Source organism: Oncorhynchus mykiss, chromosome 1 (genome assembly GCF_057628025.1).
Source record: "Oncorhynchus mykiss isolate SJ-2025 chromosome 1, ASM5762802v1, whole genome shotgun sequence".
NCBI lineage: Eukaryota > Metazoa > Chordata > Actinopteri > Salmoniformes > Salmonidae > Oncorhynchus > Oncorhynchus mykiss.
In genome coordinates, this window is record NC_143022.1 from 88330876 (window position 1) to 88345941 (window position 15066).

At 45.3% G+C, this 15066-nt stretch overlaps 1 protein-coding gene across 4 annotated transcripts in view; it reads left to right on the top strand.

Annotated features, from left to right (window-relative positions):
• LOC110531368 (solute carrier family 35 member F3) overlaps positions 1-15066 on the top strand; it is a 211658-nt gene that overhangs the window by 191612 nt on the left and 4980 nt on the right. For all 4 annotated transcript variants that reach the window (XR_016497766.1, XR_016497767.1, XM_090243282.1 and 1 more), the window contains 2 exons: positions 3309-3434; positions 7760-7952. Coding sequence is in view for 2 of the 4 variants with exons in the window: in XM_090243282.1 (XP_090099408.1) it covers positions 3309-3434; positions 7760-7952 (319 nt within the window). In the remaining 2 variants the exon portion in view is untranslated. The remainder of the gene's footprint in view (positions 1-3308; positions 3435-7759; positions 7953-15066) is intronic.

Consider the following 15066-nt stretch of genomic DNA (forward strand, 5'->3'; position numbering starts at 1 on the left):
ATTCCTCCACGAGAAACTTGTATAAACGCTGTCTCAGGCGCCTGCTCCAGAATCTCCCGTAAGTGTTCATTTGGGATGAGATCTGGTGGCTAAGACCAGGCCACGGCATATGGTCTACATCGTTTTCATGTTCACCATTCAGTGACCACTCGCGCGCTGTGGATGGGGGCATTGTCATCCTATTGGGGGGGGGGGGGGGCATAGCCATGGTAGACAAAATAATGGCCCTAAACATGATGCTTAATTAACTCAGGAACCACACCTGGGTTGAAGCACCTGCTTTCAATACACTTTGTATCCCTCATGTACTCAAGTATTTCCTTTATTTTGGCAGTTACAATATACTCAGAGATATGCAGGTATCTCAGAGTCCTGTATCTCTCTCCTGTAGTTTTATGTTGTTATGGAGAGGTGTGAGAGTAACATTGCCTAGGCTTTAGCTCAGCGAGCTAGCACAGTCTCCCTTGTGGCACATGAGACCCACCCAGGTTCTAAACCAATCAGTCACACATACATTTCTCAGCTGGGGTTTTGTCTTTTCATTTAACCTTTATTGATCTAGGAAAGACCCTTGGGGTGAGAAAGGTCTTCTGCGAGTGTGGCCTGGTGTTGTGGTGGAGTGGTGGGAGTGACAGACTGCCTCAGCAGAGCCCAGACCCAGTCTTGGTCCATTTCCCCATTCCCTGACATTGGGTTTGCTGACACAGCAGTGTGTGAGAAAGGAAAACAAATTGCCGTGTCCAATCACTGAGGGGTCCGTGTCCCAGGAAACCAAGCAGCAAAGCAGCAGGCTTTCTCAGAGAAACAAATCTCTGTAGAGAGGTAACTGACCATAGAATATCATCAGGGGCGCAACTTTCACTGGGTAGGTTGGCTAGGCTGTTTGGGGTGTTTATCCGAATGGAGAAAGAAACTGAAAGGTGCACCCCTGAATAGAATTACCATGTCAGCCATATTGAGTATACCCATGGGTCTCCCAGTCAAATTGCCATGGTATGAGGCGCGTTGTCCCTAGTCATTTTTATTTCTATGTGACTGACATAGCTGGCGTTTCTAGAGAATGGACATCCCCATTCAAGTCAACGTTGTGTAATGGGTTGACCTGGCAGGTCATTCTATTTTTTATGTAGCTAGAGAGGTGACTGAAAGGCAGGCAGCCTGCACTGCAGAAAGAGTGAGAGAGAGAGAAAGAGGGTGAGAGAGAGAGAGAGAGAGAGAGAGAGAGAGGTGGGGGGGTTAACCCATTGTACCCCTTGGCTCTGTCCAGGTGTAAGCAGTGCTTAATTTGGGCCACATCCTGCCAAAACAGGATCTGGCACCTTTAAAAACAAAAAAATATTCGTTCCGGTACCTCACTCTAATGCTCACTTTTTGTTCCGGCATTTCCCGATTTACAAATGAAGCACCGGGCATAACCACATGGGTTGTTTATCTTCCTGACACCTCTCTAATGCAGTGCTAATCCACTCTGCTGGCCCAAGCCAAGTCCCTATTCATTACACACACACACACACACACACAGACACACACACACAGACACACACACAGACACACACACAGACACACACACACACACACACACACAGACACACACAGACACACACACACACACACACACACACACACACAGACACACACACACACACACACACAGACACACACACACACACACACACACAGACACACACACACACACACACAGCCATCAATCCTTTCCTGTATGGGAGACTGTCTTTGCTGATTGGAAAGCACTGGGCCCTGGACCAGATAGTATATGATTATCATGACTGTGTTTGTGGTTGTGTGTGTCTTTGCATTGTGTTCACCATTACACCAGTAACAGATATTACTGTGGGAGGGAACGGCTGGAGGAAAGGAAGAGGGAACGGCTGGAGGAAAGGAAGAGGGAACAGCTGGAGGAAAGGAAGAGGGAATGGCTGGAGGAAAGGAAGAGGGAATGGCTGGAGGAAAGGAAGAGGGAACAGCTGGAGGAAAGGAAGAGGGAACGGCTGGAGGAAAGGGAGGGGGAATGGCTGGAGGAAAGGAAGAGGGAACAGCTGGAGGAAAGGAAGAGGGAACGGCTGGAGGAAAGGAAGAGGGAACGGCTGGAGGAAAGGGAGGGGGAACGGCTGGAGGAAAGGGAGGGGGAATGGCTGGAAGAAAGGTAGGGGGAATGGCTGGAGGAAAGGAAGAGGGAACAGCTGGAGGAAAGGAAGAGGGAACGGCTGGAGGAAAGGGAGGGGGAATGGCTGGAGGAAAGGAAGAGGGGACGGCTGGAGGAAAGGGAGGCGGAATGGCTGGAGGAAAGGAAGAGGGAACAGCTGGAGGAAAGGAAGAGGGAACGACTGGAGGAAAGGAAGAGGGAACGACTGGAGGAAAGGAAGAGGGAACAGCTGGAGGAAAGGAAGAGGGAACGGCTGGAGGAAAGGGAGAGGGAACGGCTGGAGGAAAGGGAGGGGGAACGGCTGGAGGAAAGGAAGAGGGAACGGCTGGAGGAAAGGAAGAGGGAACGTCTGGAGGAAAGGAAGAGGGAACGGCTGGAGGAAAGGAAGAGGGAACGGCTGGAGGAAAGGAAGAGGGAACAGCTGGAGGAAAGGAAGAGGGAACGGCTGGAGGAAAGGAAGAGGGAACGGCTGGAGGAAAGGAAGAGGGAACGGCTGGAAGAAAGGAAGAGGGAACGGCTGGAGGAAAGGAAGAGGGAACAGCTGGAGGAAAGGGAGGGGAAAGTGAAAGTCAGGGACAAACATATACACACGCACAAACACAAACTCTGTCACTCTGACACACACACACACACAAGGCCATTGGGGTGTGAATCTCTTCAGTGCTACTGTAAGGTCTCTGACAGTAACTTACCACCCTGGCTGGGCCCAAAGCTGCTCCAGGTTTTACTACCTGTCTTAGGATGTGTCCCAAATTACACCATATTCCCTTTATAGTGCACTACTTGTGACCAGGGCCCATGGGTGCCATTTGGGACACATTCAGTACTTACTGTTTGATGATCTGATCTCAGACCAGTATAAAAGTACATCAGAAGTGGATCCTGGTGTGTCAAGTCAACAGTGACTCTTCTTTCTAAGCAGTAAAATGTATTTATGGTAGATTGAACTGCAGGTGAGATACTTGTACTTTCACACTATGAATAAATCCAGCTTGAATTCAAAGTGAAAGAATCCCGGTTCAACCCTCCCCTTCCTCCTTCTACACTATCTTGTCCAATATAATGTAAGCAGTGCCCCACTCCTTAAAAAAACCTGCTAAGTGGTATATATTGTAATATGTCCTCTCCACCTTTCCCTGTGCAGATCGTGGCGGCCATCTTTGCCATCGCTGGCATCGTGATGATGACGTACGCTGACGGTTTCCACAGCCACTCTGTCATGGGGATCACCTTCGTTGTGGCCTCCGCTTCTATGTCTGCACTCTACAAGGTACTTCTCTACTCTATGAACAAACACGCAAACACACACACATTCTCACACACAGGACACATTTGTTTGCTTAACTGTGAGACATGGTACAGTCTTCTCTAAAAAGACAGAATCAAAGGAACACCTCATTCTTTGTGGTTGAAAGGAATGAATACGTGGTTATTCTTTGTGGTTGAAAGGAATGAATACATGGTTATTCTTTGTGGTTGAAAGGAATGAATACATGGTTATTCTTTGTGGTTGAAAGGAATGAATACATGGTTATTCTTTGTGGTTGAAAGGAATGAATACATTGTTATTCTTTGTGGTTGATAGGAATTAATACATGGTTATTCTTTGTGGTTGAAAGGAATGAATACATGGTTATTCTTTGTGGTTGAAAGGAATGAATACATGGTTATTCTTTGTGGTTGAAAGGAATGAATACATGGTTATTCTTTGTGGTTGAAAGGAATGAATACATGGTTATTCTTTGTGGTTGAAAGGAATGAATACATGGTTATTCTTTGTGGTTGAAAGGAATGAATACATTGTTATTCTTTGTGGTTGAAAGGAATGAATACATTGTTATTTTTTGTGTTTGAAAGGAAAGAATACATTGTTATTTTTTGTGGTTGAAAGGAATGAATACATGGTTATTCTTTGTGGTTGAAAGGAATGAATACATTGTTATTTTTTGTGGTTGAAAGGAATGAATACATGGTTATTCTTTGAGGTTGAAAGGAATGAATACATTGTTATTTTTTGTGTTTGAAAGGAAAGAATACATGGTTATTTTTTGTGGTTGAAAGGAATGAATACATGGTTATTCTTTGTGGTTGAAAGGAAAGAATACATTGTTATTTTTTGTGGTTGAAAGGAATGAATACATGGTTATTCTTTGTGGTTGAAAGGAATGAATACATGGTTATTTTTTGTGGTTGAAAGGAATGAATACATGGTTATTCTTTGTGGTTGAAAGGAATGAATACATGGTTATTCTTTGTGGTTGAAAGGAATGAATACATGGTTATTTTTTGTGTTTGAAAGGAATGAATACATGGTTATTTTTTGTGTTTGAAAGGAATGAATACATTGTTATTTTTTGTGTTTGAAAGGAAAGAATACATGGTTATTTTTTGTGGTTGAAAGGAATGAATACATGGTTATTCTTTGTGGTTGAAAGGAAAGAATACATTGTTATTTTTTGTGGTTGAAAGGAATGAATACATGGTTATTTTTTGTGTTTGAAAGGAATGAATACATTGTTATTTTTTGTGTTTGAAAGGAAAGAATACATGGTTATTTTTTGTGGTTGAAAGGAATGAATACATGGTTATTCTTTGTGGTTGAAAGGAATGAATACATGGTTATTCTTTGTGGTTGAAAGGAATGAATACATTGTTATTTTTTGTGTTTGAAAGGAAATAATACATGGTTATTTTTTGTGGTTGAAAGGAATGAATACATTGTTATTTTTTTGTGGTTGAAAGGAATGAATACATGGTTATTCTTTGTGGTTGAAAGGAATGAATACATGGTTATTTTTTGTGGTTGAAAGGAATGAATACATTGTTATTTTTTTGTGTTTGAAAGGAATTAATACATGGTTATTCTTTGTGGTTGAAAGGAATGAATACATGGTTATTTTTTTGTGGTTGAAAGGAATGAATACATGGTTATTATTTGTGGTTGGAAGGAATGAATACATGGTTATTCTTTGTGGTTGAAAGGAATGAATACATTGTTATTTTTTGTGGTTGGAAGGAATGAATACATGGTTATTTTTTGTGGTTGAAAGGAATGCATACATGGTTATTCTTTGTGGTTGAAAGGAATGAATACATGGTTATTCTTTGTGATTGGAAGGGGGTGTGTCAGTTCTGAGACCTTTTATGTGTCTCCATTTTTATTTTCTCCTTCAGTGAGATGAAGATGTCCTCAAAAGGTTTCAAACAATAAATCACCCAAACATCCTCCTTTATGAGATACAGTTTAGGAGCAACGTTAGGTCTCATGTAAGGAGTCTTTGTGCATACAGGGACAGGCTCGTGAGTCTCCTTAGATTTGTTCCTTATATAATCAGGTAACAGGAGACTAGATTAGATATTATGAAATACTATGAAGCATTCTAAAACATCTGGGCTGGGCTAAACGGGCCGTAATTTGGTGTTTAATTTGATAGACCTGCAGATGTTCAGACTGTGACAGGCAGATTCTTATAGATTCTTCAGGCAGGCAGGCAGGCAGGCAGGCAGGAAAGCAGGCTGACAGGCTGACAGGCTGACAGACAGACAGACAGACAGACAGACAGACAGACAGACAGACAGACAGACAGAGAGAGAGAGACAGACAGACAGACAGACAGACAGACAGACAGATCAGCCAAAAACACATTTCCCTAGAACTACACAGCTGATTCAAAAAATGAACTCATCATCAAGATTTGATTATTTGAAGTGAACTCATCATCAAGATTTGATTATTATGTGTAGTGCTAGGGCAACAACCAAAACGTGCACCCCTTAGTTTGGGAAACACTGGTGACTGCCTGTGGTGGACAGACAGACACAAAGAGGGATTGATGGGTATATAATATGGCTGCTCTGTGGTGTCTCCTGTTCTATATTATGGCTGTTCTGTGTCATCTCCTGTTCTATAATATGGCTGTTCTGTGGTGTCTCCTGTTCTATAATATGGCTGTTCTGTGTCATCTCCTGTTCTATAATATGGCTGTTCTGTGGTGTCTCCTATTCTATAACATGGCTGTTCTGTGGTGTCTCCTGTTCTATAATATGGCTGTTCTGTGGTGTCTCCTGTTCTATAATATGGCTGTTCTGTGTCATCTCCTGTTCTATAATATGGCTGTTCTGTGGTGTCTCCTATTCTATAACATGGCTGTTCTGTGATGTCTCCTGTTCTATAATATGGCTGTTCTGTGGTGTCTCCTGTTCTAATATATGGCTGTTCTGTGTCATCTCCTGTTCTATAATATGGCTGTTCTGTGGTGTCTCCTATTCTATAATATGGCTGTTCTGTGGTGTCTCCTGTTCTATAATATGGATGTTCTGTGGTGTCTCCTATTCTATAACATGGCTGTTCTGTGGTGTCTCCTATTCTATAATATGGCTGTTCTGTGGTGTTTCCTGTTCTATAATATGGCTGTTCTGTGTCATCTCCTATTCTATAATATGGCTGTTCTGTGGTGTCTCCTATTCTATAATATAGCTGTTCTGTGGTGTCTCCTGTTCTATAATATGGCTGTTCTGTGGTGTCTCCTGTTCTATAATATGGCTGTTCTGTGTCATCTCCTATTCTATAATATGGCTGTTCTGTGGTGTCTCCTATTCTATAACATGGCTGTTCTGTGGTGTCTCCTATTCTATAATATTGCTTTTATGTGGTGTCTCCTATTCTATAATATAGCTGTTCTGTGGTGTCTCCTATTCTATAATATAGCTGTTCTGTGGTGTCTCCTGTTCTATAATATGGCTGTTCTGTGGTGTCTCCTGTTCTATAATATGGCTGTTCTGTGGTGTCTCCTGTTCTATAATATGGCTGCTCTGTGGTGTCTCCTGCCCCGCTGTCACAATGGCCTAATGTGTTCAACAGACAGCGGTGGCAGAGTGCCAGGCCAGGGAGACGGTTGGCAGGTACTCCCTCTCTCTTTGGTCTGCCCGCATGTTCTCGTTAAGGGGGGCGGAAAAGGGGGTGAATGTATGCGGTACCTACACTCTCCTCTATCTCTATCCTATCACTCTCCTCTATCCCTTTCCCTCTCCCCCTGGATCACAGTCCCCTCTTTGTTTTTACACTGCTGCTACTCGCTGTTTATTATCTATGCATAGTCACTTTACAAATGACCTCGGCTAACCTGTACCACCGCACATTGACTCTGTACCCCCTGTATATGGGGCAGCAGGGTAGCCTATTGGTTAGAGTGTTGGACTAGTAACCGGAAGGTTGCAAGTTCAAATCCCCGAGCTGACAAGGTACAAATCTGTCATTCTTGTCCTGAACAGGCAGTTAACCAACTGTCATTGAAAATAAGAATTTGTTCTTAACTGACTTGCCTAGTTAAATAAAGGAAAACTTAAAAATATATATATACCCTCATTATTGTTATATAATTTTCTTGTGTTACTTTTTTGATTTAATAATTTTTTAAAACTTTAGTTTATTTAGTAAATGTTTTTTTAACTCTATTTCTTCAACTGCATTGTTGGTTAAGGGCTTGTAAGTAAGCATTTAACAGTAAGTTCTACACCTGTTGTAATTGGCGCATGTGACAAATACAATTTGATTTGATCCTATTTGTCTCTCTCTTTCTCTCTCTCTCTCCACAGGTGCTCTTTAAAATGGTCCTGGGCAGTGCCAAGTTTGGGGAGGCAGCGCTCTTTCTGACCATCGTCGGTGGGGCTAATTTTGTGTTCATCAGCTTTGTGCCAGTCATCCTGTACTTCACCCATGTGGAATACTTTGGTTCTCTTGAGGACATCCCGTGGTTATACCTCTGTGGGGTAGCAGGCCTGCTCTTTGGTAAGCACTGACTTCTGGAGATTACTTTCAGTGTGGAGGCTGATGCAAACCTCAACCAGTGTGGAGGCTGATGCAACCCTCTACCAGTGTAGAGACTGATACAAACCTCAACCAGTGTGGAGACTGATAAAAACCTCAACCAGTGTGGAGACTGATGCAAACCTCAGCCAGTGTGGAGACTGATACAACCCTCTACCAGTGTAGAGACTGATACAAACCTCAACCAGTGTAGAGACTGATACAAACCTCAGCCAGTGTAGAGACTGATGCAAACCTCAACCAGTGTGGAGACTGATACAACCCTCTACCAGTGTGGAGACTGATACAACCCTCTACCAGTGTGGAGACTGATACAACCCTCTACCAGTGTGGAGACTGATACAACCCTCTACCAGTGTAGAGACTGATACAACCCTCTACCAGTGTGGAGACTGATACAACCCTCTACCAGTGTGGAGACTGATGCAAACCTCAACCAGTGTAGAGACTGATACAACCCTCTACCAGTGTGGAGACTGATACAACCCTCTACCAGTGTGGAGACTGATACAACCCTCTACCAGTGTGGAGACTGATACAACCCTCTACCAGTGTGGAGACTGATACAACCCTCTACCAGTGTAGAGACTGATACAAACCTCAACCAGTGTGGAGACTGATGCAAACCTCAACCAGTGTAGAGACTGATACAACCCTCTACCAGTGTGGAGACTGATACAACCCTCTACCAGTGTGGAGACTGATACAACCCTCTACCAGTGTGGAGACTGATGCAAACCTCTACCAGTGTGGAGACTGATACAACCCTCTACCAGTGTAGAGACTGATGCAAACCTCAACCAGTGTGGAGACTGATACAACCCTCTACCAGTGTGGAGACTGATACAACCCTCTACCAGTGTAGAGACTGATGCAAACCTCTACCAGTGTGGAGACTGATACAACCCTCTACCAGTGTAGAGACTGATGCAAACCTCTACCAGTGTGGAGACTGATACAACCCTCTACCAGTGTGGAGACTGATGCAAACCTCAACCAGTGTAGAGACTGATCAAATCAAATCAAATCAAATTTTATTTGTCACATACACATGGTTAGCAGATGTTAATGCGAGTGTAGCGAAATGCTTGTGCTTCTAGTTCCGACAATGCAGTAATAACAAGTAATCTAACTAACAATTCCAAAACTACTGTCTTGTACACAGTGTAAGGGGATAAAGAATATGTACATAAGGATATATGAATGAGTGATGGTACAGAGCAGCATAGGCAAGATACAGTAGATGGTATCGGGTACAGTATGTACAAATGAGATGAGTATGTAAACAAAGTGGCATAGTATAGTATAAAGTGGCTAGTGATACATGTATTACATAAGGATACCGTCGATGATATAGAGTACAGTATATACGTATGCATATGAGATGAATAATGTAGGGTAAGTAACATTTATATAAGGTAGCATTGTTTAAAGTGGCTAGTGATATATTTACATCATTTCCCATCAATTCCCATTATTAAAGTGGCTGGAGTTGAGTCAGTGTCAGTGTGTTGGCAGCAGCCACTCAGTGTTAGTGGTGGCTGTTTAACAGTCTGATGGCCTTGAGATAGAAGCTGTTTTTCAGTCTCTCGGTCCCAGCTTTGATGCACCTGTACTGACCTCGCCTTCTGGATGATAGCGGGGTGAACAGGCAGTGGCTCGGGTGGTTGATGTCCTTGATGATCTTTATGGCCTTCCTGTGACATCGGGTGGTGTAGGTGTCCTGGAGGGCAGGTAGTTTGCCCCCGGTGATGCGTTGTGCAGACCTCACTACCCTCTGGAGAGCCTTACGGTTGAGGGCGGTGCAGTTGCCATACCAGGCGGTGATACAGCCCGCCAGGATGCTCTCGATTGTGCATCTGTAGAAGTTTGTGAGTGCTTTTGGTGACAAGCCGAATTTCTTCAGCCTCCTGAGGTTGAAGAGGCGCTGCTGCGCCTTCTTCACGATGCTGTCTGTGTGAGTGGACCAATTCAGTTTGTCTGTGATGTGTATGCCGAGGAACTTAAAACTTGCTACCCTCTCCACTACTGTTCCATCGATGTGGATAGGGGGGTGTTCCCTCTGCTGTTTCCTGAAGTCCACAATCATCTCCTTAGTTTTGTTGACGTTGAGTGTGAGGTTATTTTCCTGACACCACACTCCGAGGGCCCTCACCTCCTCCCTGTAGGCCGTCTCATCGTTGTTGGTAATCAAGCCTACCACTGTTGTGTCGTCCGCAAACTTGATGATTGAGTTGGAGGCGTGCGTGGCCACGCAGTCGTGGGTGAACAGGGAGTACAGGAGAGGGCTCAGAACGCACCCTTGTGGGGCCCCAGTGTTGAGGATCAGCGGGGAGGAGATGTTGTTGCCTACCCTCACCACCTGGGGGCGGCCCGTCAGGAAGTCCAGTACCCAGTTGCACAGGGCGGGGTCGAGACCCAGGGTCTCGAGCTTGATGACGAGCTTGGAGGGTACTATGGTGTTGAATGCCGAGCTGTAGTCGATGAACAGCATTCTCACATAGGTATTCCTCTTGTCCAGATGGGTTAGGGCAGTGTGCAGTGTGGTTGAGATTGCATCGTCTGTGGACCTATTTGGGCGGTAAGCAAATTGGAGTGGGTCTAGGGTGTCAGGTAGGGTGGAGGTGATATGGTCCTTGACTAGTCTCTCAAAGCACTTCATGATGACGGATGTGAGTGCTACGGGGCGGTAGTCATTTAGCTCAGTTACCTTAGCTTTCTTGGGAACAGGAACAATGGTGGCCCTCTTGAAGCATGTGGGAACAGCAGACTGGTATAGGGATTGATTGAATATGTCCGTAAACACACCGGCCAGCTGGTCTGCGCATGCTCTGAGGGCGCGGCTGGGGATGCCGTCTGGGCCTGCAGCCTTGCGAGGGTTAACACGTTTAAATGTCTTACTCACCTTGGCTGCAGTGAAGGAGAGACCGCATGTTTTCGTTGCAGGCCGTGTCAGTGGCACTGTATTGTCCTCAAAGCGGGCAAAAAAGTTATTTAGTCTGCCTGGGAGCAAGACATCCTGGTCCGTGACTGGGCTGGATTTCTTCCTGTAGTCCGTGATTGACTGTAGACCCTGCCACATGCCTCTTGTGTCTGAGCCGTTGAATTGAGATTCTACTTTGTCTCTGTACTGGCGCTTAGCTTGTTTGATAGCCTTGCGGAGGGAATAGCTGCACTGTTTGTATTCGGTCATGTTACCAGACACCTTGCCCTGATTAAAAGCAGTGGTTCGCGCTTTCAGTTTCACACGAATGCTGCCATCAATCCACGGTTTCTGGTTAGGGAATGTTTTAATCGTTGCTATGGGAACGACATCTTCAACGCACGTTCTAATGAACTCGCACACCGAATCAGCGTATTCGTCAATGTTGTTATCTGACGCAATACGAAACATCTCCCAGTCCACGTGATGGAAGCAGTCTTGGAGTGTGGAGTCAGCTTGGTCGGACCAGCGTTGGACAGACCTCAGCGTGGGAGCCTCTTGTTTTAGTTTCTGTCTGTAGGCAGGGATCAACAAAATGGAGTCGTGGTCAGCTTTTCCGAAAGGGGGGCGGGGCAGGGCCTTATATGCGTCGCGGAAGTTAGAGTAACAATGGTCCAAGGTCTTTCCTCCCCTGGTTGCGCAATCGATATGCTGATAAAATTTGGGGAGTCTTGTTTTCAGATTAGCCTTGTTAAAATCCCCAGCTACAATGAATGCAGCCTCCGGATAAATTGTTTCCAGTTTGCAGAGAGTTAAATAAAGTTCGTTCAGAGCCATCGATGTGTCTGCTTGGGGGGGGATATATACGGCTGTGATTATAATCGAAGAGAATTCTCTTGGTAGATAATGCGGTCTACATTTGATTGTGAGGAATTCTAAATCAGGTGAACAGAAGGATTTGAGTTCCTGTATGTTTCTTTCATCACACCATGTCACGTTGGCCATGAGGCATACGCCCCCTCCCCTCTTCTTACCAGAAAGATGTTTGTTTCTGTCTGCGCGATGTGTGGAGAAACCCGTTGGCTGCACCGCTTCGGATAGCGTCTCTCCAGTGAGCCATGTTTCAGTGAAGCAAAGGACGTTACAGTCTCTGATGTCCCTCTGGAATGCTACCCTTGCTCGGATTTCATCAACCTTGTTGTCAAGAGACTGGACATTGGCAAGAAGAATGCTAGGGAGTGGTGCGCGCTGTGCCCGTCTCCGGAGTCTGACCAGAAGACCGCCTCGTTTCCCTCTCTTTCGGAGTCGTTTTTTTGGGTCGCTGCATAGGATCCACTCCGTTGTCCTGTTTGTAAGGCAGAACACAGGATCCGCGTCGCGAAAAACATATTCTTGGTCGTACTGATGGTGAGTTGATGCTGATCTTATATTCAGTAGTTCTTCTCGACTGTATGTAATGAAACCTAAGATGACCTGGGGTACTAATGTAAGAAATAACACGTAAAAAAACAAAAAACTGCATAGTTTCCTAGGAACGCGAAGCGAGGCGGCCATCTCTGTCGGCGCCGGAAGTACAACCCTCTACCAGTGTGGAGACTGATACAACCCTCTACCAGTGTAGAGACTGATACAAACCTCAACCAGTGTAGAGACTGATACAAACCTCAACCAGTGTGGAGACTGATGCAAACCTCAACCAGTGTAGAGACTGATACAACCCTCAACCAGTGTAGAGACTGATACAAACCTCAGCCAGTGTGGAGACTGATACAAACCTCAACCAGTGTGGAGACTGATACAAACCTCAACCAGTGTGGAGACTGATGCAAACCCTCTACCAGTGTGGAGACTGATGCAAACCTCAACCAGTGTAGAGACTGATACAACCCTCAACCAGTGTAGAGACTGATACAACCCTCTACCAGTGTGGAGACTGATACAAACCTCAACCAGTGTGGAGACTGATACAAACCTCAACCAGTGTGGAGACTGATACAACCCTCTACCAGTGTGGAGACTGATACAACCCTCAACCAGTGTGGAGACTGATACAACCCTCTACCAGTGTGGAGACTGATGCAACCCTCAACCAGTGTGGAGACTGATACAACCCTCTACCAGTGTAGAGACTGATACAAACCTCAACCAGTGTGGAGACTGATGCAAACCTCAACCAGTGTGGAGACTGATACAACCCTCAACCAGTGTAGAGACTGATACAAACCTCAACCAGTGTGGAGACTGATACAAACCTCAACCAGTGTGGAGACTGATACAAACCTCAACCAGTGTGGAGACTGATACAAACCTCAACCGGTGTAGAGACTGATGCAAACCTCAACCAGTGTAGAGACTGATACAACCCTCTACCAGTGTAGAGACTGATACAAACCTCAACCAGTGTAGAGACTGATACAACCCTCAACCGGTGTAGAGACTGATGCAAACCTCAACCAGTGTGGAGACTGATACAAACCTCAACCAGTGTAGAGACTGATACAAACCTGCAACCAGTGTAGAGACTGATACAACCCTCGGCCAGTGTGGAGACTGATGCAAACCTGCAACCAGTGTGGAGACTGATACAAACCTCAGCCAGTGTGGAGACTGATACAACCCTCTACCAGTGTAGAGACTGATACAAACCTCAACCAGTGTAGAGACTGATACAAACCTCAACCAGTGTAGAGACTGATACAAACCTGCAACCAGTGTAGAGACTGATACAACCCTCAACCGGTGTAGAGACTGATACAAACCTGCAACCAGTGTGGAGACTGATACAACCCTCTACCAGTGTGGAGACTGATGCAAACCTCAACCAGTGTAGAGACTGATACAAACCTCAACCAGTGTGGAGACTGATACAAACCTCAACCAGTGTAGAGACTGATACAAACCTGCAACCAGTGTAGAGACTGATACAACCCTCAACCGGTGTAGAGACTGATACAAACCTGCAACCAGTGTAGAGACTGATACAACCCTCAACCGGTGTAGAGACTGATACAAACCTGCAACCAGTGTAGAGACTGATACAAACCTCAACCAGTGTAGAGACTGATACAACCCTCAACCGGTGTAGAGACTGATACAAACCTGCAACCAGTGTAGAGACTGATACAAACCTCAACCAGTGTGGAGACTGATACAAACCTCAACCAGTGTGGAGACTGATACAAACCTCAACCAGTGTAGAGACTGATACAAACCTCAACCAGTGTGGAGACTGATACAAACCTCAACCAGTGTAGAGACTGATACAACCCTCAACCAGTGTGGAGACTGATACAACCCTCAGCCAGTGTGGAGACTGATACAAACCTGCAACCAGTGTAGAGACTGATACAAACCTCAGCCAGTGTGGAGACTGATACAAACCTCAACCAGTGTGGAGACTGATACAAACCTCAACCAGTGTAGAGACTGATACAAACCTGCAACCAGTGTGGAGACTGATACAAACCTGCAACCAGTGTAGAGACTGATGCAAACCTCAACCAGTGTAGAGACTGATACAAACCTCAACCAGTGTAGAGACTGATACAAACCTCAGCCAGTGTGGAGACTGATACAAACCTCAACCAGTGTGGAGACTGATACAAACCTCAGCCAGTGTGGAGACTGATGCAAACCTCAACCAGTGTAGAGACTGATACAAACCTCAACCAGTGTGGAGACTGATACAAACCTGCAACCAGTGTAGAGACTGATACAAACCTGCAACCAGTGTGGAGACTGATGCAAACCTCAACCAGTGTAGAGACTGATACAAACCTGCAACCAGTGTGGAGACTGATACAAACCTCAGCCAGTGTGGAGACTGATACAAACCTCAGCCAGTGTGGAGACTGATACAAACCTCAACCAGTGTAGAGACTGATACAAACCTGCAACCAGTGTGGAGACTGATACAAACCTCAACCAGTGTGGAGACTGATACAACCCTCAACCGGTGTAGAGACTGATGCAAACCTCAACCAGTGTAGAGACTGATACAAACCTCAACCAGTGTGGAGACTGATACAAACCTGCAACCAGTGTGGAGACTGATACAAACCTCAGCCAGTGTGGAGACTGATACAACCCTCAACCAGTGTGGAGACTGATGCAACCCCCCCCCCCCCCCCGCCCACCCAATGAATTGAGTTA